This window comes from Embiotoca jacksoni, unplaced genomic scaffold, assembly GCF_022577435.1.
Source record: "Embiotoca jacksoni isolate LCO1_2020_lvr unplaced genomic scaffold, fEmbJac1.0.p SCAF_21, whole genome shotgun sequence".
Classification (NCBI taxonomy): domain Eukaryota; kingdom Metazoa; phylum Chordata; class Actinopteri; family Embiotocidae; genus Embiotoca; species Embiotoca jacksoni.
In genome coordinates, this window is record NW_027185352.1 from 3,527,439 (window position 1) to 3,554,744 (window position 27,306).

Genomic DNA, 27,306 nt, shown 5'->3' on the forward strand with positions numbered 1-27,306 from the left:
GATTCACCAGGTGGACAAACGAACAGAAATACAGCGCAGTGCGGCAGCTGTTCATGGCAAGTCTGTAGGAGGTGTTAGTTTAGGTCGGTGGTCATTTCAATTAAATCAGGAAGAAGATGCAAAAACAATTAGATACCGAAAACATTATGTGCAAAAGCATTGAGGGTGATGTATAAAATGCAAGAGCATAGTTGTAGAGATAATGAGCCGTGTGTGGCAGTCAGAGAAAAGCCTCAAAATGAGATTGAAAGTCATCCAGTCGCTAACCTGCTGTTGTTACACAACAGTTCTGGCTGATAGCCGGATGTGATATCGCTGCAAGGCCACGCCCTTCACTTCACACTCCTCTCACTCCACGTAGACTGATAGTGAGCCCTTTGAAACTATTGTCTTACATCAGCAGCAGCTCTCCATGCCTGCCAACTACTGTCTGCTACCTGAACAGTAGTAACTTTTTTTTTTATATATACCATTGTTGAGTGTTTGATGAAAGTTGAGATGTCAGGTTTGTTGAATAAAATACAACCTGCAGGAAAAAACTACAGTTTCACTCTTCCACTATGACTGGATATAATAACTCTCATTCCTGGAGATTTGTTTTTAATCTTTGCCAAGTCTGCACCTGACTGGAAAGCAGCGTGTGTGACAAGGAGGAGACTTGTGTGAATTGAGATTTTCTGCTGTGGTCGTTGTGGAACAGATGTGGTCATTTTTCAGCTCACTCAGATGAAATCGACACCTGCCTTCTCTGAAGTGATTAAGATGATCATGTGAAATGCAAAAATTACAGAAAAAGTTAAAAGCGTGCTACAAAATTATTCATGAGCTTGAAGACGCAGTCATGTCATCATCGCAAACTTCTGTACGTGATAATGGATTTACATGGACCGCATAGTTAGACGGCCTAAATAACTATTAGTGAATAAATGCTACAACTCCTCAAGACCCATGTCAAGTTCCCTCGTCTTGTTGGCCACCAGCTGATGTAGTGAAGGCTTGTTAATCTCGAAGTTAGCGATAACACTCGTCAAACCTGACCAGGCTCACTGAAGGTGGACGGACCTTTAAGGTGGACCAGCTATCCTCTTTGCAGTGACAATCTCAGCTGCTCATAAACAGTAAATGAAGAAACGTCTGCCTACCGAGTTGAGCTTAATTTGCAATGTTTATTAAAAGTAGTTAGTTTGCAGCTGACACAGACAGCAGCACCCCCCCCCAACCACCCCCAAACCAGCATGCATCGTCTTTACAACCCAACCCAACCCAACCCAACCCAACCCCCCCCCCCCCCCCCCCCCCACACACACACACACACACACACACACACACACCGACCAGAGCTCTCCAGAAACCTGGGAAACCCGGACTATGTTCTACTGACCTCTTCCGTGGTATCACTAATGAATGATATTTTTAGCATTGGCTTCAAGACAGAGCCAGGAGGTTCATAGCAGGTGAAATAAAACTCAGAAAGACTGTGATATGTGTAGTTTTTGGATGTATTCCTCATTGACTCATTTTGCCATGTTTGGATGGTGTTAAAATGTCAACAAAAAGTTGATCAAATTGTAATCTAGAATTGCATTATTTGTACAAAAGGAAAGTCACAATGCACATCAAAAGGGGAGAAAGCAAATCATCACCAGCCCTTTCTTTTTCGTTGAAATGGATTTTGTAAAATTGGTACAAAAAAGAAAAAGCATTGTTCATGAACCGGTGTACAAGTCATGGTGTCGATACTGGTATTGAACGTTTTTTCATGATTACCCAGCTCCCGTCTATGGTCATGAGGTCTAAGTGTCTGTATGTATGTACAGTATATGTAAATACTGACACTGTGCACCTCATGTGTTCCTTCTTGAGGTTTCAGTGTTTGTTTTACAGTGAAAACTCTTGAGGTGCTGTTGGGGCTACAGATAAGGAGCAATCATCTCAAAACGAAAAGAAATTGAACCTCCTGGCTTTGATAACTTCATCCCGGAGCACCACTCCCACAAGCATTGGTGTATGTCTTGTTCCCAAGGGAGACTAAATCACTTTAGCATTTCCTGGTGTGTTTTGGATGCTGGCCTACTTTCTGTTTGTGTATTGTCTCCATCTCTGTGCTTCTGTTTTCATTCAGCCTCTGTGGTAAAGCTTCTCTGGAGGCACAGTCTCTTACAACATGTTTGGGGTTGGTCTAAATGCTGGGAAACCTCTCGTTTTGATTTTGTAGAATAGCTCTGTAACTCTTGCAGTTTCATTCTCAGTTTATATCCTTCATATTGGGAGGTAATGTGTTTTCTCCGTGCCGAGGGACGCTGCCGTTAAGCAGCCTGTAGTCGAGCTTCGGTTGGAACTGAGCTGAGAGACGGGCCTGTGGTGGTTACATAAGTCTGCCTTTGTTGTGTCATTGTGCCGCTGTGATGAGCCAGGCCCTGGAAACGGCCTCATTAACCAGCAGCAAATAAGCCATTTGAGCACATCTCACCAATGTTGAACAATTACATATGGACTCATTCAAGGGACTGACCTGTCAATACTCCTCATACTCGCTCTACCAACTTATTTGTTGGCTGCAAGCTTTTTTGAATATGCCTCTAACGTGGTTCAGCATGCACTACAGCTGTGCCCGGTGTCATGCATATATCACCTCTGAAGTTCTTCCTCTCAGGAAAGATTCTCGCTTTGCACACTCTCCTATCTATGAAGAAAAGCAAGTGGTCATTGGGTTTATTGAGAGCTTTTTGGCCAAATGCTTTGACTACTGCTTGAATAATTAAACATAAAGATAAAAGGTTTCTGCCCGTACATTTTCTTTCTTCCGCTTAAGTCAGTAATTACTAAGTAGCTTAGCAATGGAAAGAGGAAGCTGAGTTGTACATTCAAAGTAAGCTGATCTGAGCGATAGATGTTAAAACATCACCACGTGCGTCTTTTCTTTGTTGGTTCAAAGGCTTTATGGTCCTCAGGTGAAACATGAGCTGCCCTCAAACAGTCGACTAAATGTTAGTCGATGACAAAAGTGCTTGTTGACCGAGTTTTGATTAGTCATTGAGCTGCAGGAATAGATCAAACACAGGATCGGTGCCTTATCAGACACATTATAAATAACTTGCAGAAACATTTGACCCCTGCGGAGCCTTCTGTGTTAGGAGGCTGGCCTTGTGGGATTTAGGTCCGCCGGGCTATTGTGGGAAATGAGCAACTCCTTTTGTGGCGAATGCGTGATAAACATCCACTGCATGTTGACAGGTTACTGTGATCGGCCCATAAAGTGTCTCGATAGGCCTGAGTTTCAGCAGAACATTTATCTGAACGCGGTGTACCTTCGTCACTGCCCCAGAAAAGGAAACAACAGCCCAGTTCATGCAGCATCACAACTTTGTCTCTGCCTCTTCTCACTCTGCAGGGTTTGGCATGAAGAGTAAAGGCTGTGAGGTAGACCACACTAGAGGTAGTACTGTAGGTAGGAACCGTAGCTCTGCAGTGGTAACATATTGCATATAATTGGTTTTGTATTGTAGGCTTTCTAAAATACACCTACTCTTCCTCTCTCTGTCACTCTGTCTCTCAAATACCTCTGTTAATAATCAGGTATAGACTCGACCACAGATACAATATACTGTTTCTAGATATACAAACAAAATTTGAAGTCTCCTCGCTGGTTGTACCTGAAAATTCAGAAGTATTACTGCTCTTGCTGTTCGCATTGTTGTTAACAGGTGGCTTGTTCACGTGGCTCTTCTATAAGTTGTTTTAAAGGGACATTTTTATGGTTTAGTATTGAAAATGTATCTATTTATGTAATGTAACTAATATTGTAAGCACGCAATGACTAGTTGACTATTGGTTGGACTAAGAGCCACTAGTCAACTAGCAGAGTCTTTAGGTAGCGCTGTTGAAACAGTCGGTGTGGCAACATCCTCCAAACAAACTGTCTTCTTACTGTTTTGAGTTCTGTAATATTGCAGATTTGTTCCCTCACTGTATGTACAATAGCGTAGCATTAAAACAGACATCAGGTTACAAAGCTAGAGGAGGACACACGCCATCGTATGACTGCATACATACCAGTGTCCTTAACCATCGTGATACGGTGCCGCAAAACATGTTTATTTGAATTTCGAGTTCATTTGTTTGCCAACATACAGACAACAGAAAAATGATATGGTTTATGAAATACTCCAAGGAGCTTATTAGTAGAAACAAACAAGACATCAGGCAATCTAAATAACACGGACTGACCTCTGCGTTCGTGACTCTCTGTGTCTCCCTGCAGTGGAGGGTGAAGGTCAAGGTTGCATTCTCCAGCGGTTTCCTGAGAAAGACTGGGAGGACAGCCCGTTCCCACAAGGCATAGAGCTGGTAAGTCAACACACAGCACAGTCATGTTCCCGTGTACCGCAACACACTCTAACCCAGTCAGGATGAGAGGTTCAATGCCCTCGCTCCCTTCATCGTTATTGTCAGCATCATAGGATTTTTAGCAGGAACTAATGCTTTCTTCACACTCTGACCTCTGTAATTGGTTTTCATGTGGTCATAGCTAAATATGTAAATTAGTTATGGGTAGGCCAGTTTGTCAAACGAGGCTTTTATGTGTATAATGAAACATTTTTTGGTTTTTGTGTGTTTGCTGCAGATACAGTTTGCCCCCTCTGGGTGCAGGTTATTTATAGATGAGAAAACATGTCTTTCTTACACCCACAAGTGATAAAACATTTGAACTTGTGGCCCGGTTTGACCCAGAAGCCTGATAAGAAACTGAGATGTGAAAGGCTGACATTTTTATTCCCCCAGTGGGGATATTTAAGTATTTCATTGTCACTTGCCGTATTGCATAATATCAGGGATGGAAATACACGGTCCTCTTGAGTTGAAATTTTGTTTTGGTGACTTTCTGACTTTTCCTGCTGTGCCACCAAAAAACTGTTTTTTACCACATTCTCTTTCAGACTTTAAGAATATATTGCTTACTTTGTCCAACAGTATTGTGGAGTATAATGTATATTGTCCCTACCAGGGTTGGCAATTATAGTTTTTTGTCTGACTGCCACTGTGGCCGACGAGGCACATATTTGACTTTTTACTCCACTGTATTTGTCAGCTTTAGTTGCTTCTTACTTTTAAGATTACAGTTTTTCAAACCATATATCTCCAAACTTGGGGATTTTTAATTTTAATTCTTCTGATAAACTGAAGGATTAGATTTTTATTTATGGGTTGAGAAACTTCTACTTTTTAAGCTAAATAAACTATTTTATATCCCACTTGGATTTGCCGGAAAAGGCCTTGTTTTTCTGAGCTTGTTGACTTTTTAAAGATCCATGGTTTTATCAGAACAGAAATGATACAAACATGTGACAATCTGATGGAAAAAAAGATGCATTTCTGTAGAACATAAAGAACATAGAGCGGACAGACAAACCGAGGAGAGATAGCGTGACCATCAATGAAACTCTCACACGGAGCGGAAACAAATGGGTGCAGAGAAATATCCTAAACAACATCATTGACCTAATTATGGTCTCCCCCTTTCCACAAATTCCAACTTACTTTTTGGCCAGCCTCTGAATTTGATCAACATATACCTTAATAAATACTCCGCGGCATTTACTGAACTGAAACCTCGCTGATGCAGAAAATCAACATGTTTGGGTTCTGTCATTCAAACTTGATTTGGGATCTCTATTGGAGCTTTAAGCCTTATTTATGGTCTCTCGTTAGACTTTGCCACACAAACAGATGCTTTCATGCTCCAGTTGTTGTCAGTAGCGGTAATCTCTGACATGCAGCGGGTGAGTTGGAATCCAAAGTTCCGTCTGTTTAAGCCTCACTGACTCCCGTCTGCGTTCTGTCCACAAAAGCGTCCGTCTGACCGCAGCAGCTCGTGGCCGGCGGCCGGCTCACCTGCTTCACTCTGCTGACCGACAGCGCAAATTTACTGATAAAGGCTTTGAGAGTTTGGACGTTTTTGGTTCATGCAACTAAACAGTGCTTGAAAAGATGCTTTAATTTTAGACTTAAAAAGCTGTACAAACCATAACTTTAATATGGAACTGACAGCGTTGATAATAACGTTCACACTTAGCTGGTGTTACTGAAATATACTCCATGTAGTTTTTATGACATCACAGAGCGTTATTTAGAGGTAATTTAGAAAGTTTTGCATGGACCGGATAAGATAAAACATCGTATTGGAGGAGCTGCATTGTTTAGCAGGTGCGTTTTGGCCCGATTAAAAAGTCAGCGTGATCTGCAGTCAGCTTTATCGTATCTTAATCAGAGATCTAAGCGTGAGACATTTTAGATGATAAGAACACCGTCAGAGTGGTACATGGTATCTTAATTGTTATTAAAAGAGGAAAAGTCAGTTCGGTGCATCCCTATTATTTATTAAGCAGGTCAGCTGCCAGTGTAGATTCATAATATGATTCAGATCTGAAACAGATAATTAAACGTGACTTAATCAGGGAACTGAGATAAAAGCAACCAGCAAACGGCATGTGTAGCGTGTTTACACACGCCGGCATGTGTAGCATGTGTAATTTGTTTACACATATCATTTGCCAACTTCAGATCAACTCACCAGGTTGGTGAGGCAACCTCATGAATAGCATAACATATTACAGTAGATGTCATGTCTAAACAAAACACCGCTAATGTTGACCTTTTATTGTTTGCCTACTTCAGTCAACATTGTGACCGTATTTATTGCTCCAGTAATTTTTCAGATTTTGTGAGTAAATATTTGAAAGTTATGTACCATAAACCCGAAAGACAGTGAATAGAAATGAATATGCTGTCATGTCTATTCCCATTGCTCAATCTGAGCTGCTCTGGCGCTGTTAGCGGATGGAAAATTTTCAGAACCTGTTTTGTTGCATTAATGATAGCCGTGCCCTGAATGAATCACTCCGAGGTGTTGTAGCGACACGTGGCCCGCTGTTGTCTGATATGTCACCCAGGTTGGTATGTACTCTAATCTCTCTCTTCTTTTGTCCTGTTGTTCCCGTCACCATCTGATCCCAATCCATGTCGGTGTTTCACCTTTGACCCCGATGCTGCCACCTCCTCCCACGCCTTTCCTCCCCTCCTCCTGTGTAGTTCTGTCAACCCAGCGGTTGGCAGCTGGGTCCCGAGCGGCAGCCGGCCTCCTTCTTTGTAGCGGTTTTGACTGACATCAACTCGGACCACCACTACGGTGCCTGCTTCACCTTCTGGGAGGGGTTAGACAACCTGCAGGTGAGACAGACATCAGCTCATCAGTGTCAGAGGGATCTGTGTTGGGAGTTGAATGTTCGGGGGTTCCCAAGTCGGCTGCGAGATTATTGCTGGGCTGATGTGCTATCAGTAATGTATCTCTGCTCTGTGTTCAGCTGCAGAAGGCGAAGGCCAGCGAGGCGGATGAAGCAGATGAGCAGCCGGCCGTTGTCCAACAAGCTAAGGTCTTCGCCCCCAAGAGCCTGGTGCTGGTGTCCCGACTGGATCACACCGAGGTGTTCAGGGTATGAAATACACAACTTTTCCAAATACGACATCAACATGTGTTGGGGGTTTGCATTGTGCATCGACTTTCAGGAGGAGGATTTAGTATGAGAGGAAACACTTATTTCCTTTAGTGTAGATATTGTGTTATTAAAGTAATTGGGGATTGTGTGACCTTTTGGCATGGATGACCCTTGATTTCTGTTTTCAACCCTCTTCATTGAACAGAACTGTCTGGGTCTGATCTACACCGTCCATGTAGACGGCCTGTCGGCCCCTTTGGAAACAGTAGTCGGAAATCTCCTCACTTGTGTCATCCCCATCGCTGGAGGCTCCCAGGTATAACCACTCATAGATATCTGTATATCTATAGATACTCTGACCCCACCCCCAATGAAAGCAGTCAAAGATCTGATCATGATTTGAGTTTTTAGGTGTTCTATAAACCAAAGCTGTTCCTGTAAACTGTATTATTATCCCACCAGCAGCAGCTACAGTTCTTGTCGTGGAGGAGCAGAAGTTAAACTGTGACACCGTTACTCAGACTCATTTCCTACACTGTCAATGCTACTTATGCCTCCCCAAGCATTGCTCAGCAGCGCAGCGTTCTCAGGCCGCTAGCAGCATGTAGAAGTAGCTCAGTGAGTAGTAGAGCTCGTTGTTCAGCATGAACAGCCAGTGCTGTACTTGTGTGAGCTTTTTATGACAAAAACAATAAGTTGTGGTCAAAAAGTTTGGACCCTGTATTCCTTTATGTGTAAACTACAGTATGAATACACGTAAAATAAATTAGGATTCTACAGAGGCAGAAGTGCTTGTAACATACCTCCTGTTTCCCTGGATAATTGAATAATTTACGGATTTCTGTCTACAAAGAGTGATGAAGTCTAAAATGAGACATAGTCCTCTTCATAACACTGGTTTTACTGCAGATCTCTCAGTGTGTCACTGAGCGCTCAGTTGGCTGTTCTGGAAACACACATCGGTAGATATTTTGTTTCAGGTCAGATGGGCTTTGAGGGAGGCATTCATTTCATAGTTATCTGAACACATGGCCTCCTTTGTAGACTACCAGTGACTCTTAACACATAAAGACCAAATCATCACATTTTGCAAGCCATATATTTATACACGTTTGTGTTTTCGTTTAGCGTATGAGACACACTACCTGACCATTGCCTTTATATAACATGTCTTTCATTTTATCAGTAACTCATCACATTCAAAATATATGTCTTTAATGTGCAACAAGCTCCCATTCGATTAAAATTAGTTTTTCGTTTTTGCTCATCCAGTGGTGCTTAAAGTTCGTGAAACCCTTTAGAGTTTTCAATATTTCTGTGTCAATGTGACCAAAAAAAAAAATCGAAAGATGCCCAGTTTTTATTTAGATAACAGGAATATATCAAAGTCTGATCTTTACAACACACATCTGTGGAAGTGTATAACTTTAAATAAGAAGTGTTATAGTTGAAGCATACGAACCTCATCCCATCTCTTAAACGTTGTGGTGGTAATACCAGCGTTGAGGCCTGTTTTGCTGCATCAAGGCCACGATGGCTCGCCATCATTATTGGAACAACGAATCATAAATTCTACCAGCGAATTCTGAAGTAAAATGTCAGGACATCGGGTCAGTGAACTCAATCTAAAGAGAAAGTGGCTCAACGACCTGAAACACACACGTTATTGTACCAAGGAACAGCTTAAGAAGAATTAAGTCAGTGTTTTGGAAGTCCTGACCTCAATCCAATAGAAATGTTGTTATTGGACGTTGGACCACCATCTCAGAGCTGAAGCCGCTCTGTACAGATGAATGAGCTGCATTTCCTCCCAGTCAATGTGCAGGACTCATCCACAGTTACCACAAAAGTTTAGTTGCAGTTCTTGCTGCACGACGGGGTCACAGCGGACGCTGAAAGCAGAGGTTTGCATGCCTTTGCCACTCCTAAATATGAAATATTTGATCATTTTCCTCAATAAATACATGACTAAGTATAATATTTTTAACTTATTTGTTTAAATGGGTTCCCTTTATCTACCTTTATGACTTAAGTGACTATCTGATGATGCTTTTAGTCATATTTATTAAAAAAATCTAGAAAAACGTTCAAGCACCACTGTATGTATATGCTGTTTGCATCACCAGCAGCTAAAAAGATCATTTAACTCTATTTTAAGCAACTTGATTGTCATGACATTTTACCATTTATGTCTTTATTTTTTAACATTTGCCTCCAAAAAATAGTGACTTCTTTGTGTTTTATACATTTTTTCTGTGCAAGTAAACTAAAACAAACCTTCTGATCATGTACTCATGCTCGTGGTGCACATACGGTAGGAAGTGTTGATTTTCTCTGAACCTTCCTTCTGTGGTTTACAGATGTTGTAACCCTTGTGTGTCATTTGTGTGCACCCAACAGTACACCGGTTCCTCTGTGTTACAGATAGATGAGTCCCCAGTTTGTAGTTTAGACAAAGTTCCTCAGGCCTGTGACTGGCTGCTGGCCTGTCTCCAGGTAACTTTCCCATTCTGTAAACTTCACCAATCAACAACCAGCTCGATGTGATTGATTCTGTTGATCAAATGGACCGGTGTTTTCTCTTCTGTTCTAAGGAATGTGTTCTTTCTCGCAGTCATTTCAAATCATGTGATGGCGCTTCAAAATATGTTTGACCTGCTTTTTTGTGTATTTCCAGAGGATCATTTCAATCATTTCCTTGCTTGTTTTCTTCTCTCCCATTTGTCATCAACTTAATTTGCTGTAGTTATTGATAAAGCATTATTTTCACGTTGTTTCACACACACACACACACACACACACACACACACACACACACACACACACACACACACACACACACACACAGTGAACCATGTTGTTGTGCAGGTCGTAGTTCAGTTTCTCAGGGACCATATGTGATGACAGATGGCTCCTACCAGGCAGCACAGCCTCTGAATGACAGGATTCAGATCTAATCAGCATTAACATCCATATACACCCAAACAGCGAAGCTAATGCGCCAGCTCTCCTCACACACTAACACACACATTTTAAAACACAAACACTCATAAGTTCACATGCTCATCATCCTTAAGGGCCTGTAAAAATGGGTTCGCACCGCTTCTCTCCAGTGAAGCACAAACAGTTCTGTTCTCCAGGCCACTTGGAAAGAAAAACACACATTTACACGCATTCCTGTAGACGTTAAGCCACACAGGACTTCTGTTATTCTCACTAAATGTCTGTCATTACCACAGACTATTCACGTCATCCTCACACGCACACATCCTACATGCTAACTGCAACAGGACATTGAAATAATCCCCGCCATTATACCTGCTGTCGTGGCAGCGCTATCAAAAGTCCAATGACTCTTGTCAAACCCTCCTTAAAGCTGACCTGAGAGTTCTATGTTGTGTGCGTATGCAAATATGTACACAAATGTGAAGTAATGTTACAGTAAAAATCTGAATTCCAACAGAATTTCAAACAGACCACATTTTAATTTGATTTTATTCGTCCCCTGAACAGCAACTGTCCAATCATAGCTTAGTAACCAGGCCTTGTTACTAAGCTACATAGTTTTCTTGATGGGGCAGGCTGACATATCAGCATCTTATTTTATGGCTTCTCTTTACATATGGAGCACAATTTCCACACGAAAACAGCTTGTTAAAAAACAACCTTTTTTTAAACTACTGTGTGATAGACAGGTTACGTAGTTTACGCAGCCCTAAGACTGGTGGCCTGATGGGAAGTGGGTGATTTACAAAGGTGGAGCAGCATGTATTCTGTGAACTTTAACCAGTGTGTCGGTGAGTTCAAGGCTGAAAGATGAAGTCTGTGCAGGAAGTCTGTCAGTATCAGTTTTACTACCTGTTTCACATAAAAACTGACAAACTGTTGTCAGAGGTTTTCAGTTTTGAAATGAAAATATATGAACTTTAGAAATCCCCTCATCAGACCAGTGTTATCGTCTAAGTGTAATTTCAAAACCATGCAGGGACATAGGAGTTGATATGGCTCATTTGGTAGCTTCTGATGGTCTGTCACAAGACAAAAGCAAACTCTGTGCTCAATAAGGCTCCTCTTCTGTGTGTGTACGTGTGTGTGTGTGTGTGTGTGTGTGTGTGTGTGTGTGTGTGTGTGTGTGTGTGTGTGTGTGTGTGTGTGTGTGTGTGACCCACACCATATTAGTAGTTGTAAAAGTAGTAAAGTAATATAATCTGCATACTTCTTTTCCCCTGTCACTGTTATTACTGCTCTATCGATGAATGTTCCATTATTTCTACTGTTATTGTTGTGTATATTTTACGTTTGAGTCCAAACGATATGTCGTCTCTTGCTGTTACTGTGCTGCCGAATGCCAAATGATAGCTTTACTTTTGCACGTGTGTCTGTCATGTCTAATGCTGCGCACATTTTTACACGGTCATCATCTTGCCGTTTACGTTTATGATGTTATTGTTTGTGCAGCTTAATTTTGCCATGACTGTCATACTGTTGTCAAGGTTGGGCACTCGGTGCCCTCACTCCTATTGTTTCTAACCTGTGTCTTATCCTGCGGCTGTGTGTGTGTGTGTGTGTGTGTGTGTGTGTGTGTGTGTGTGTGTGTGTGTGTGTGTGTGTGTGTGTGTGTGTGTGTGTGTGTGTGTGTGTCTCTCTCTCTCTCTCTCTCTCTCTCTCTCTCTCTCTCTCTCTCTCTGCTGGGTGCTTGTGTAGCCGGGCCAGGAGGAGAGAGAGGAGAGTTTGGTACGCCAGCCTGACTTCATTCTCCCTCGCTACCAATCACCTCTCAGCTTTCTCAGCTTTCTGTTCTCCACTCATGTCCCCTCAGCCAATCCATGCACACCTCCTGTGGCAGGAGAACCAATCAGAACGCTTTGACACAGGCTCAATATGTGACCAACAACTGATCATTTTACATACAGACTCCCCCATGTGATTACAAGCATGAGCCTCTCAACCTTTCTATGTCGTCCTGATAACAAACATTTGACCGCTGATCGTCACTTTGTTTCATTCCTGCAATAGCAGGAGCCCCAATGAGGAACTGAACTGGAAAATAGAAAAAGTAGTACATTTGAAATTACACAGTAGACTTCCAGATAACATCATCTAATGAGGACGAGCAAGAACAAGTCCTCTTGAGGCAGAAACCACAATCACTCAGCTTCTGGACAAGAAAAATTAGTGTCTTGCCCAACGATTATCTCAACTGCACCATTGCATCTTGATCACGACCAAAATATTGACTTTGTGTTAGCATTTATTTGCCAACTCTGAAATTAGTTCACTACTCTGACAAGTAGGGAAGGCCATAGTATAGTAACCTCTGAAGCCAATGGCCGTCCAGCCCTGATGATTCACTAAGTGTTCAACATCAGAGCCACGCGGTTATTAATCAAACGATGCAACACAGAAATTAGATTTTCAAATGATTCCAGTTTATCGAATCTCAGAAAAATCTCTGAAATGCAGCAACAGAACCACAGCAAGAAACTGAATTGAACACACCCAGATGATCATATGTTGGCTCACTATATTGACTTGCTAACAGCTCGACAATGGCTGCTAACATGATTACTGCTGCTGCAGAGTGCATGAGATAATGTTGCACTTCTTCTGAGCTTCTGAGATAATAACAGCCATATGTTCCAGGTTTACTGTTACTGGGTAAATCTGGAACTTGACTTGTTCTCAGTGTTAATTGAAGATAAAGGATAATGAGCTTGATGTGTAAGAAATCATCAAACAGCCTAATCTTGTACTGCAATCCTTAGTTGTACTGTAATATTGGGTTTATATTATTTTATTGAGTCCTATTTTTCGTAGTCTAAATAATCTGTTTCCACTCCCGGATGTGTTTGTTGTCCAAACCACACACAAATAAATATTTTTTGGCTTCGTCCTCTGTCTAGAGCAGATTTCCAGGTCTACAGAAGTCAATCTGGTTCTCTGTGATGGAGGACGGTTATTAAACTTATTTTACCTTACAACAAGGACAATACTTCAACATTTTTATATTTTGCAATTAAGCTCAGATAAGAACTAAATAACAATATTAACTTTATCTCAGGGTACACTTTACAAGGCTAAGTGAATTTTCCATATCCTGATCAGTCATCCTGACCAATCGCTTTCCACATCAGACTGCAGTGGAAAATTCTCTGCACATGACACCTGCCATGTCTCTTGGATTTGTGTCGCCCATAAAGGCTTTTTGATATGGTTGGTGCTGGTGTTGTTTTGCAGTAAGGTTCGTCCTGCACTGCCTCATTCACGTCCCGATCAGCTGGAATGGCTTTGTTTGATTTGTCATGTAGCTGCTAAGCTCCCGGGATCCTCCATCTCTGTCTCTGACTCACGCTGCTCTCCGGACGCGCACAACTGATTAAACCTCGCTGTCAAACCTGGACTTTCTGAGAAAATGGCTTTCGTTCTCTGGTTTTTTTCTCACCCTCTTTTCAATCCTTTTCTCTTCTCTCCCCTAATCTATAGCGGACTATAACATTAGGCGCTGGCGACCGGCAAGTTATCCAGACTCCCATCAACGACTCCCTTCCCGTCAGTGGCGGCAGCGTGGCTCAGCTCTTCAGACAGCTCGGTATTCCTTTTTTCTTAATGCTTCTTTCTGTATTTACATCATCCACAGCTGCTGTGTCGCAGCTGTTAGACTGCACAGTGCAGTATATACCAACTCACAATTACATAATGACAATAACACAACAGAGCCCACAACAACAACAACACCACCCATATCAATACACAACACAGATATGCAGATAAACATATATATGCTGGGGCACTGTGGTTGGGTACTGTAATTTTATGGCACTGAATTGCTTGATTGCTATCTGCTATTAAAAATGACTTGTAATTCAGTATCAGTTACCTGTGGTATTTTAAAATCATCACGTCAGTGGTTTGTGTCAACGTGGATTTTGATTTCTACACAGTTCATGTCTTAGCAAGAAAAGCAGCGGGAACCACAATAACACGCTGAGGGGGCGTCTCTAAATTACAGCTTCATTCGGTAGAGTGAATGTGAGCGTTCAGGAGACATCTGTAAATTATAGTTAAAGACAATAACCTGGAGTTACCCTCTCCACCTCTAAACTGCTATAAAACTACAACATTTTTGCAGTAATGCCATTTTCTGTTTGTCAAAAGTGATTTGATAAAATCGGTATAGAAAAAGTATTGTCGAGGAACCAGCATCAAAGGTATTTGTACCAGTGAAGGATCCCCAGCCGTAACACCGTATAACATCACACCCAACACTTGAGGACAGACACATAATGCGTTGTGAAATAGTTCTTTATGTCAGTATAAAACAATTTGAACAAAATGTGTAAAATATTTGGCATTACAGGATTTCTGTTGAACACAAGTCATGAATGGAATAATCTGCTTTTTACATTCCCAAGGGGCATTGTATTGTATTGTATTGTATTGGTGGCAACAATTGGATTTTAATGCACAGTGAAGAAAATGTACGTAAACCACGACACAAAGTAAAGAAGATGGGATCAAAGCAAGGATTGACTTCCTTGTTCAACCATGTCTGTCATCAGATATTTTGAATGTGTATTAATTATAGTAAGCAAACTTCTCATTTTTAGTTACTTTCATATATACTGTATATGTTTCATAATTATACACTGAGAACACTTAAAGGACTTCATCTGAAAGCTTCACAAATGTTGAATAGATGTTGTTGGTATCAGTAATATATAGCTAAAAGATTTGCCATCATAGATAAAACAAGGGCCCTCAACAATGTAAAATGTATATTAGAATTGTATTATCCATCCTTTCATATAGTTTAATTTGCATCCAATTTACGGCTTAGATTTCTCTGAACTAGGAAGTCCATTTTTTATGTTCCTGTAGGAATAAGTGATATTTATTTGTTTGATGACTGCATTAGTTGCTGTTGAACTTTGGTTCCTCCTTCAGTGGGACGTGTTGGACCCTCAGGACGGCCAGTGAAGTCCTGCCTGTGCTCTGTTCTTCCTCAGGTATCATCAACGTGCTGTATCTGTTCTGCGCCGCCCTGACGGAACATAAAATCCTGTTCCTGTCCAGCAGCTACCAGAGACTCACAGATGCCTGCCGAGGACTGCTGGCCATCATGTTCCCCCTCAAATACAGGTGTGTTCTCACACCACAGAATTTCCCTGCTGTGTCATTATATCACTCTCTGTTTATTATTGTTCGTAAAGCACTGACGGTAGATAATATGTGTCATATCTCTTCTTATTTTCCCAGTTTCACCTACATTCCCATCTTACCAGGGAAACTACTCGAGGTCCTGAGCACTCCCACACCTTTCATCATCGGTGTCAATTCCTTCTTCCGATCTGAGACACAAGAACTGGTGGGTTCATCATTACTGCAATACAGTAAATGTGAGACGATGATTCAGAAGACAAAATAAACTCTACTAGTCTTAAAGAAAACTGCATCACTGCTGCAGCAGCAAGGAATCCATTCAGTGTTAATATTTAAGTGTTGTGAGATCAGCAGGAGACAATGAGTGTGTTCAGACGTACAGTTGTCTGCAAACGTTTGTTGATTTTTTTTTTTTAAGTGAACGGAAGTAAATACAACCCCTGCAGCAAACGGACATTAAAATTATTATTATTTCATGATCCAAACGACAGGAGTCGTAACTGTACAGATATAAAAAAAACAACAACAGAGCGTTTATGTTGTCTGACTGGAAGCAGTTCCTCTCTTCTGTTTACCATTCTGTTGCATAGCAGAGTAGAAAACAACCATGTGCTACTGTTTGCGTTAGGAAATGAAACAAGTGTGTTGGTCATCACCAGGTTTGGTTGTCAGAGGACAACTGAATACAGCTGAACCTTCCCACAGTGCAGTGCTCTGTGCCTTTTGAGTATTTCTGGGCGGCAAGAGCATGCTTTTTTTTTTTTAAAGGATAATTTATCTCTTCAGCTACAGTATTAAGGATAGGTTGACTCTAACTCTGACTTTAAACAATACTCACACACCACTATGAACATCAGGAGTAAAGTAAAGTACAAAAGTACTAACTAAAGTAAACTGAAGTAGTCTGACTTGTTAAAACAAGATTCTCTTTCTTCAACTTCAAGGAAACACGGTCCAAATTTTTTTTAATTTTGCCCTAAAAAGACAAAACTATGGAAGATTCCCCCTTTAATGTGATGAAGTCAGATGGCTGAAGCCCCACAGAGGGGAATGGAATTCCCTTTCTAAATATATATATATATATATATATATACACACACACTTGAATAGACCCTCAGCTGCTCTGACATGGATCTGACTTTTGGTTACAATGAGGAGTATGTTTCATGTAAACAATGATTCATCTGTCTGATATTAAACTGACCCTGCTGCCATCTGGCTCTTTGCTACCCGCTAACCTCTTTCGATTCACAAGATTCTCATACAACGCTCTTTGCAAACCTTGCCAAGGTCAATTTTACCGGGAAACATAACAGTAATTAGTGTCTCATTCTCATGATCAAAGAAAATGATATGCGGCCATCTTATGAAGGCTTGTTGAGAGTGAAATGATCGCTCCTGTTAAATGTGTCTGACCGTGTCCTGATGCGTGCCGCTCGCCTTGCCGCCCTGATGGAGCCACGAGTTTCACTGACAACGAGACGCTGTGTTTTATGCAGCAGACACAAGCCTTGATCGATGCACGAGCAGTCGTTGGGGTCAGAGGTTATCGTCCGGGCAGCCTGTCTGCGGCGAAATGTGAATGTGTGGTTTTTGTTGTTCGATAGCCAGCGTTGTGTAATGAGCAGCTGCTGAGCGACACCACTTTCTCTGTCACTGCATTTGTCTTTCAGTCGCTCTAATCAGCCGCTGTATCAACTTTTAGGAACAGTCCAACCAGCAGAGATGAAAGGAATGTTTACATTGTTTGTGTGTGTGTGTGTGTGTGTGTGTGTGTGTGTGTGTGTGTGTGTGTGTGTGTGTGTGTGTTTCCTTCCAGTTGGATGTGATCATCGCTGACCTGGACGGAGGCACAGTTACCATCCCCGAGTGTGTCCACATCTCGCTGCTGCCTGAACCTCTTCTACACCAGACCCAGACTGCACTGTCTATGGTAAGAGCTGCAAACCTCAACACTGCACACACTCATACCCATAATACACGTTATTATTGAATACGGGGAAATGTACATTAACATCCAGTGGGTGGTTTCCGACAAGCAATAGATTCCCCAGGAGGTCTTTATGGGATGAGATGCCAGGAAGCTCTTCAGCAGTGTTTTTTTCTTTCTGTGTTACTCATCTTGGTTTTAAAGGTACATATTGTATAAATTCAGATTTTCTTTTTTTTATTATAAATCTGGTCTTGGTGCTATATAAATATTGTCCAAACACTCAGTTCATGGAGAAAGGAACACAGTCCGTATTCAGCAACTGTGACTTTGGACGAGTCGTTTAGATTTAAGTTTGTGATGTCATATGTCGTCCCTCGGCACGGCCCACCGTCCAACCTTGTATGCAAAAGAATACCCTTAGCTGTAGAGATGGCAAACTATAACATGGAATAAAGACTGTGGTTGGTTGGGGTGTGCCACACTCTAGAAAGGTCAGCCAGTCAGAAGAGAGGATCAATGGATTTAGTTTTAGCTTAGACATTTTTGCACACGCACTCAAACAAGTTTAGTGAAACTAAATCAGCCCCTAACTGCTCCATGTTGTGTTTGATCTCTTTGTTGTTGCTCTGTTGTATTCAGGTCTGAATCATTGTTGTTGCTTTTGTTTAGGTAGTACCAGCAGAAATATGAAGCAGTTCAAGTTTTACCACTTGATCAGCACCAATTACATATATTTTTTTTATATATAAAAAAAAAAAAAAAGTAAAACAAGTTTTTATGAAGTAAAAAAAAAAAGGTACTTTTTTCTACTTTTTCTTTTAACTTTGCATTTTTTGTGTTTGTATTTTGGGATATAGTTTCTGTTCAGTTAGATGTTTTTAGCTTGGTGAATTGATGTTGCTAAGGTTATAACCATATCACCTTTACACTTATAGTAAGACATACTATTTCTCTGCTGCGCTATTGTGTCCATATCAAGCACTTCAAATGAGTCTAGCGCATATAAATTACATCTCTGCATCCTCCAGCTGCAGCCCATTCTGAGAAATGCTTTTTTAAAGTGTGCAAACAAATACTTTTTCAGTTTCCTTGTTCACTTTACGATCACTGTAGAAAGTCTGGATTTCCCATCCCGGTTCCCTTTGTTCACTGTGGCTCATTTTATTGACTTTCTCAGGGACGTGATTTGTAAGGTGAACTTTTCTAACACAGGAAATTGCAACCAATTTATGGCCATCTTACTGGATACACTGTAGATTGTTATGATGGCAATCATTTGTGAAATATGATGATGAATTATGGGTAAACACAAAATGTTGTTCCTGGCTTGTCTGGCGGTTGGTCACGTCCGATGCTGTCTTCACGTGCCGTAGAGTTATAAACAGTCAGCTGCACAAACTCCTAATGATAACACTGTTTGTAAATTACTTTAAGGGTTTTTTTTTACAGCTGCCGTATAAACGACACACTCCCCTTTTACACACTTTGTTCTTTCCCTGCATTGAAAAGCAAAGCACCACAAATGAAAATAGAATTACAAAGAAAATAAATCCTGAATAGAAATACGATTCATCACAGAACACTGCTATTTTTACAGCTGCAGTATGAACCAGTTACTTTTCACATTAATATTTTACGTGCGGAAGATCATAAATAATAGTTGTTGAAAATACAGCATATCTTCAAAGATGAAACTTGTGGCTTCCAACCATTTTTACCTCTTACTATAAAGCTGTGTGGTTGACAGGTTTAAGATATTTATGAGATGTTAGCAGTTCCTCCAAAGAGAAACGTCTTAGAAGGTGGAATTTAAATAAGTTTTAGACCCAACAAGATAACATTTTTCAATATTTCACAAAAAAGCTAAGATTGGTGAACATTCCCAAAAGTTACTGCAGAGTTTTTGTAGCAGAACTTTGTTTTTCTCTACAACCATAAATGCTGCAACAATTGTATTAAATCTGTATTAACAACCTCTCATGTAATGTATAGTAAACCAGTCAAATGCAGTTTTTTCTGTAGCAACAGTCTCTTTTCATACTGAAGGACATTATTCATATAATTTTTCTGTCCCTAAACTTAAGTAGCATTGAAATTTCCAAGTTATATTTAGAATAGAGTATTTTTATATTGATATGTTTTGTACTTAAACTTAGACAAAGGATTTGAATACTAATTCCACCACTGTTGCTTGTCATCAGACTCATGAAAAGATCCAGAACACAACTGCTTAGAAAACGTTGGAGGACACGTATCATCCTCATATCTTTATACCAGCTGGATGATTGGTAGTTATTTTAATTGCACATTACTAGATTTGGGGAAATCATTGTAACGTGTGTTACGATGCCAAATAAATCCCTTCCTGAGTAGTATTGTGGGTTTAGTGTTGGTGTGGTTGCAGTCACATGAAGAGCATAATGATTCATTTTATTTGATTATTGTCTCATTGCATAATTCAACCGGCTAAAGATTGACAGACTTGTCAGAAACCAGAGGAGAGTTCAATTCAATTCAACTTTATTTATATAGCGCCAAATCACAACACGTTATTTCTTTTTTTTTAAAATTTCACTTTATTAATCCCCGAGGGGAAATTTCTTCACTACAGCAGGGGGGGGCTCTCAGGGGGGAGCTGCTGCAACAGGCTGCCACTAGCGCAGCGTCAGGTAACCTGACCTGAGGTGCATGTTTTTGGATGATGGGAGGAAGCCAGAGAATCCGGAGAGAACCCATGCAAGCACAGGGAGAACATGCAAACTCCGCACAGAAAGGCCCAGGACCGGATTCGAACCCAGAACCTTTTTGCTGTGAGGTGACAATGCTAACCACTGCACCACCGTGCCGCCCATGGCATGGTGGTGCTTCATGGCTTCATGGCACTTAACACATTAAAGTCCTTACAGCAAGCCTTTACAATATTATACAGAGAAACACAACAATTCAACAATTCTAACATAAGCTAGGAGGGAAAAAACTCCTCTATAAGGGAGAAAAACCTCCAACAGAGGGAAGAAAAACTCCCTCTTAACAGGAAGAACGCTACGACAGAACCAGGATCAGAGGTGGGCGGCCATCTGCCTCGACCGGTTGGGGTGAGAGGAGAACAGAGAGAGAAAAGGACAGCATAGAGATAGAAGAGAAGAACTGTTGGTGGAGACGACAAGCGCAGATCAGAGACATGCAGCTCCATGACGGGACATCTGCAAAAGAAAGAAGAGAAACTACACGAGCGAAGGAACTGAATGGAGACAACAGACAATAAGAAAAAGAAAAAGCTATGGGAGAGAAAAGTATGGTGAGGTGTGAGTCAGTTAAAGAGTAGAAGGAAAGAAAAGAAGCTCAGCATGTAACGAGGTCCCCCAGCAGCCTCGGCCTATAGCAGCATAACTAAGGGTTGGTTCAGGTCTACCTGAGCCAGCCCTAACTATAGGCTTTATCAAAAAGGAACGTTTTGAGTCTAATCTTAAAGCTAGAGAGGGTTTCTGCCCCTCCAACACAAACTGGGAGCTGGTTCCACAGGAGAGGAGCCTGAAAACTGAAGCTCTGCCTCCCATTCTACTTCTGGAAACTCTGGGACCCACAAGTAGACCAGCGTACTGAGAGAGAAGTGCTCTGCTAGGATTATATGGTTCTATAAGATCTCTAAGATATGATGGAGCCTGGTCATGTAGAGATTTGTAAGTCAGCAAGATAATTTTAAATTATATTCTTGATTTAACGGGAAGCAGTGAAGAGAAGCTAAAACTGGAGAAATATGATCTCTCTTGCTGAATCCCGTCAGTACTCTTGTTGCAGCATTTTGGATCAGCTGCAGGTTTTTAATGAGTAATTTGGACATTCTAACAACAAGGAATTACAATAATCTAGTCTAGAAGTAACACATGCATGAATGAGTTTTTCTGCATCACACTGAAGAAGGATTTTCCTGATTTTATTAATATTACGTAGATGAAAGAAGGTAGTTCTGGAGATTTGCTTTATATGGTGTCTAAAGGATAAGTCCTCATCAAATATGACTCCAAGGGTCCTCACAGTTTTGCTGGAGGCCAAGACAACATCATCTAGAGTAACTAAGTGATTACAGAAAGAGTTTCTGAGGTGTTTAGGACCAAGAACAATAACTTCTGTTTTGTCTGAATTTAGAAGCAGGATGTTTTTGGTCATCCAGGACTTTATGTCTTTTAGACAGGCTTCAAGTTTTACTAACTGATTAGTTTCATCTGGTTTTATAGAAAGATATAGCTGAGTGTCATCTGCATAACAATGGAAGTTGTTCCTCTGCAGCTTCCTCAGGGCTGGAGATGTATCACTCGTCATCTCACTGAGGCAGAGGGTAACGTGTGTTTATTTGGGAGAAGGCGGGGGCTGGCATTCTTAAACACAGACATGCCAAGTGTGTGTTTGGATGCTGTGACGAGCCTGGGTTTTGAATTCGTCTGGATCTTCCCACGGACTCTCACAGCATTTGTCCCATTTGATCTGGAGATATTTTCTAATTAGAAAGCAGTCAAAAGTTAAAGCAAGAATAAAAGTTTACATTTCCGGTTCTGGTCTGGTCTGATCTGGTTAATAGGACTGCAGAATTGATTCCATAATTGTCTCCTCAGCAGTTTAGAGCATGCTCTGCAGTTTGATAGGAGGTTAATGCAAGTTTCAAGAGGGAAGTGCATGATGTCAAATTATTTACAATACTTCTCAGGACCTCTACAGCTCCTGTAAGAAAAATGGTACAGGAGAAGATGATATAGAGAAGGAAAGAAAGGAGTATAAATTGGTCACCAGAACTAAAAGACTGATCCACAATGAATTAATACAGAACACCTGTGTGTCCTGAGGCCCATTTGAGCATACAGCATATTACTTTCAGCAAATTCTTTCAATTTTTCTGCATTCCTGATATTCAAACACTTAAATTTCATAAAGCACTCGGTATCAAAATCTTATCAGATGCTCCTCAGAGGCTGCCTTCGATTAGTAGATGTAATCTTGTAATGATTTCACAGTCCATTCATCATGGATTAGTTTTAAGTCTTCAGAATCAGCTTTGTAGCGAGGTTGGGAAAGAAAGGACTTTCAGAGCAAGCAAGAAAAGATGAGTCATGGTTCCCTCACCACACTGACAGATCTGTGACAAATAGCTGGAATGGATGGGAAGATCCTTTTAACTCTGACCTTTAAGATACAAACGCAACACAGGACCTCAAACTACAAGCTCAAGTCAAGCATTGTTTTTATGTAAACGTGGATACCATGTCGGACTCTTATCCTCAAATCAGAAATCTCATCCATCTTCTATCGCCTTCTCATCTCCTGTTGTGCTGAGTCAGTAGATTATGTTCAGAGGGTCCTGCTGTCAGAGCAGCCTGCAACCTGCTTCAGCTGCCATGTCATCGGTCCCTGTGTCCCTTTGTGTCCCTCTGTCTGCCCTCTTATCACAGAAACATGATCTGACCACAGTACTTTGAGCTCAACCTTCTGATGTTCTTCTTTAATCTCTGCATTTAATTACGTCCTTTTAAGTGTGTTGTTATCTTCTGCTTTTGTCTCTGCCGTCGTCCTTTGTTTATTTTTTCTTTAGAGGAAGTTTAAATGTGTGTGACAGGGTGACTTGCAAGAACAACAAACCATACTGTTGAGTTTATTCCGTCAGAAGGATCCGGTAGGAATTCAGTTTGGTTTTAGGTGATAACTGGATCATGTCGTGGAGAGTTGACAGCAAAGTGGCTGAAACTGGTAGTTCACTGCTCTATGTCGTGTGTCAAAGTATCGTCAAGCCAGACACTGAACTGTGACCCTCTGACTCAGGGAAACTTCCAAATGTGCAAGATGTCCAAGCTAAAAATGAATAGATGCACCTTCAAAATGAAAATGATTTTTCTTTGTGAAAACCCTTTTATTTTTGTGTTCATGTTGACTGGCTGCTCTGTGTGCTGTGTGACTTATAACCTGGAGGCTGTTGAGTGTTGCTGTCCCGTGTTGTTGACCTGATGGTCAAACAGAGATTCACTTGGTCTTTGGCCTGTGTCCTCAGCTGGTGGAGCTGTGTGTGTGGACAGGTTCAGAAACTGGAGGATGCGCACTTTAATCAAAACGTCAAACATCCAAATACCAGTGTGAATCCAACCAGCTAACATATGAACCACTTACACCCCCCCCCCCCCTGCCCCCACCGCCACCGAACCCAGGCACCAGAAGACATAATTACGAAGCTTGAAAACTAATCGAGGGTTTCTGTTTCAGGGCTTTCATTTGTTAAATTGCCCGGTTCGGATCAAGGTTGCAGGAATGATGATAATGGCTGTAGGTTGTTGGAGGGCAGCTGTAAACCAGGGCTTATCTGCTCTGCTCTCCTTACAGTCAGCTGGATGAGTTTTCATGTGATGGCCCTGAGACATAATGCCGTTACCAAGGAAGATCTGTTGTTACTGCAGCAACATCTGTATCAACACTATCAAAAAATTTGGATAACTTATTTTGTTTTTCGTCAATGCAAAACAAAATATCTTTCAATAGACTGAATTTGTCACTTGTTAACACTTTTTACAGCTTTCAACCAAATAGTGAAAGTATATTTGACACTAATAGTGAATTACAAATCATCATTATGTTTTATTATGCCAAAAGTTTGTCATATTTTGAAATTGTTTATTTGTGACCTATATTAATAGCCAGAAGGCAGACTGATCATAAAGCTGACTCTTTTGTATAGAAATGGTTTGACTGTTTGTATAAATACTTTGAAGAACCGGACAGAAAAGAACCACAGGAGCTCTGTTGAGTCTGTTAGATGAACAATTAAACTCATTAAGTGTACTGAAAAACCCAGTAAAGAACAATTTCCAATTGTCATTAAAGATATCACAAACCCTAAATGCGTTGTAGTTAACAGGGCAGCACGGAGCTTGTAAATCGCCACTTTACTCTCCGACTGAGTCATTTTAAAAGTTAACTGCTGGAATCTTGTCGTCTCTTGACTTGATTACCCAGAGTTCCACTGATGCAGCGGGACAAAGCGACGGCAGGAATTAAGGGAGATGTGCTCACGTGTAACTGATGGAGTCTTTGTGTCGTTATTGTTGCAGGCTTTGGATCCAGAGCTGGAAGTCGCTGATCACGCCTTCCCCCCACAGTCCATACAAACCTCGGCACTCAAGATCCAGGCAAGAAAGACACAGTTGTAATCCTATTGAAATGCACCAGGTTGTCGTAATGCGGGTTTTTCTTTTGTTGTTGTTTTGGGGGTATTTGTGTGCCTTAATTGCACAGCAACAGTAGAGAAATACAGGAAATGAGAGGAATTACTGGTTACCTTTCCCTCTAGGTCAGCCCCCCCCCTCCCCCCCATCCCGTCCCCCATCAATGTGTTTATGATGTCATACCCTTTTCCTTATATTTTCAACAACATATTGAACAAATTAATATGTTTTCCAGTAGCTCCAGCCCTCTGTTTACAGCACTTTGACCCAGTGAAGTCAGCAGAAAAACATTCTTTCTGTAGAAAACATGATAAGGGTCAAATAAACAAATTGCTTATGCCCTAAATAAAAATGTGGAGAATTTTAGTCCAGTAGTGTTTACCTTGCCACCACATATAGGTCTATTTTCTCAGTAGCTTTTTGGCATGAAGGCTTCAGCCTCTTGATGCTGTCCAGGATGCCTTAGTTCAGTTCCAAATTGAGTGTTTGTGTGTGTTTTGTGCGAGTGTCCTTTAACTCGACCGTAACGTGCGTTGCAGGATAAAGAGATCCGAGCGGTTTTCTTGTGGCTCTTCGCTCAGCTCTTCCAGGGCTATCGCTGGTGTTTACATATCATCCGCATTCACCCAGAACCTGTGATCCGCTTTCATAAGGTACGAGAATACAACCGCACTGTAAATAATGTTGAGTTGAATATTGCAGACCAATTATTGACGCGTCTTAGAAGCCATGTGTGTGATCGTTGGTGCTGAACGTGTCTCCACAGGCGGCCTTCCTGGGTCAGAGGGCGCTGACGGAGGACGATTTCCTCATGAAAGTGTTGGACGGCATGGCCTTTGCAGGCTTCGTGTCGGAGAGGGGGCCTCCCTACCGAGCCACCGACCTGTTCGATGACGTGAGTCTTTCGCTACAATGTGCAGCGACTCGCTCAAAACAAAGTTCTGTTTACAAAAGATGGTCAACAAAATTGTTCGAGTGTATTAAGAGAACTTTTTCAATGTAAAACCCGCATTGTTTACATCCACGTTTGCTACAAGCAGCCTTCTTCCTTCCTTCCTTCCTGCCACTGGCCGTTGATCAGCTGAGTAGCATGAAACTGTTGGCATGAGTGTGTATCAGGTCAATAAAAATGACATTTGTTATTTTTAGCCTGTTTTTAGTAAATTAAATTAATTTAATATATTTGGATTTTGCAGTGTTGCTTTTTCTTTTTAATTTGTGAGAAATTGTAACAGTCATTTTTCACTATTGTCTGTCAATCATTTCAATATTAACTGAAAAAATTATTAACAGGTCAATCGATTATAGAAATAATCCCGAACCACACCACCTGTGTGGACAGAACTGTGGCTTGCTTTTAAAAGAAATGCCTCATTGCACTACGAGTGGTCAGAAACCCCTCAGGATACCTTCAATAACTGAAGTGAATATTGCCTATTTTTCATTTTAAATCCTAATCACTCTCTACAGGAGGTATTTCTGTTTTGTCTCAGTATACTGTAGGTTCAGTTTCTTTTTTCAGTTTGAAAACGATAATCACCGTCACTGCTCACTGGTAGTATTTGAACATGTGTGCCTCAGATATGGAAGAAAGATGCTGAAACTTGACGCCAGCTTACTTCTTTCGTCTTGATTCCACAGCTGGTAGCCAATGAGGTGGAGCGGATACGACAAGAGGAGGCCTGTCCGCACAAAGTCATGAACCACGTCAAGGAGCTGGCAGAGCATCTCTTCAAAAATGTACGTTCTCTGACGGATGCCATTTCTCAAAGAAAACCTTCTGCTTACCCTCCCCCCTGCTGATTTTTTTTTAGTTAGTCCTGTTGTTTCCTCTTCGCTTCACATATTTTTCCTCTTCATCGCTTTCCATCCAGGAGAATCCCTATCCCGCTGTGGCCATGCACAAAGTCCAGCGACCATCGGAAAGCAGCCAGAACACTGCACATAATCAGACGCCGTTCCCGGTGCTGGACGAAGTTGCGGTGCAGCTCTTCATCGATCACGCCGCCGCCAAGCTCAAGACCGCACCTCCTGTGGTCAAGTCCGAGCTCAAGGGCATGGTGCCATCCGGGCCGCCGCTGGGTGAGCTGAGGAAGGGGAGTGAGGGGTCCAGCAAATAGTGTTCAGCTGCGACAAATGCTATCTGCAGTTTTTATGTCCCAAAACTAACACGACAACCACAAGGTCGGAAGACGTTCTCATCATCTGTAAATCAGTCAAAGCGTTTACATTTGCTGACTGAAATTTTACCAAAGGAATATAGTACTTCTGCATTTCTGTGGAAATCTGGGAGCACCATCTGTATTCAGTCAAAATATGAAGACTGCGAAAGGCATGTGGTTGTAACAGCGTTAAGACGGAAGAACACGTGGTTGAAGTTGGTTGTCGGGCTGTGGGTGTTGGGTCGGATTGCCAAGTTGGTAAAAACCTGCACCACCAGCTTCCTTTGTGAACTCTCGACTTCAGACAGACTGTGTCACAGTGTGTGTTTAATGAGGTGGAGTTCAGTGATGAATGAGGG

At 41.4% G+C, this 27,306-nt stretch overlaps 1 protein-coding gene across 4 annotated transcripts in view; it reads left to right on the forward strand.

Moving 5' to 3' along the window:
- sbf1 (SET binding factor 1) overlaps positions 1-27,306 on the forward strand; it is a 67,042-nt gene that overhangs the window by 13,807 nt on the left and 25,929 nt on the right. For 2 of the 4 annotated variants that reach the window (XM_069156434.1, XM_069156436.1), the window contains exons 2-16: positions 4,262-4,347; positions 7,090-7,227; positions 7,362-7,490; positions 7,699-7,809; positions 9,918-9,989; positions 12,198-12,227; positions 13,977-14,082; positions 15,500-15,632; positions 15,750-15,858; positions 17,473-17,586; positions 24,672-24,749; positions 25,325-25,438; positions 25,552-25,680; positions 26,427-26,525; positions 26,660-26,867. In XM_069156434.1, the coding sequence (XP_069012535.1) occupies positions 4,262-4,347; positions 7,090-7,227; positions 7,362-7,490; positions 7,699-7,809; positions 9,918-9,989; positions 12,198-12,227; positions 13,977-14,082; positions 15,500-15,632; positions 15,750-15,858; positions 17,473-17,586; positions 24,672-24,749; positions 25,325-25,438; positions 25,552-25,680; positions 26,427-26,525; positions 26,660-26,867 (1,656 nt within the window). The remainder of the gene's footprint in view (positions 1-4,261; positions 4,348-7,089; positions 7,228-7,361; positions 7,491-7,698; positions 7,810-9,917; positions 9,990-12,197; positions 12,228-13,976; positions 14,083-15,499; positions 15,633-15,749; positions 15,859-17,472; positions 17,587-24,671; positions 24,750-25,324; positions 25,439-25,551; positions 25,681-26,426; positions 26,526-26,659; positions 26,868-27,306) is intronic. The other 2 variants (XM_069156435.1, XM_069156438.1) reach the window with 2 other exon arrangements.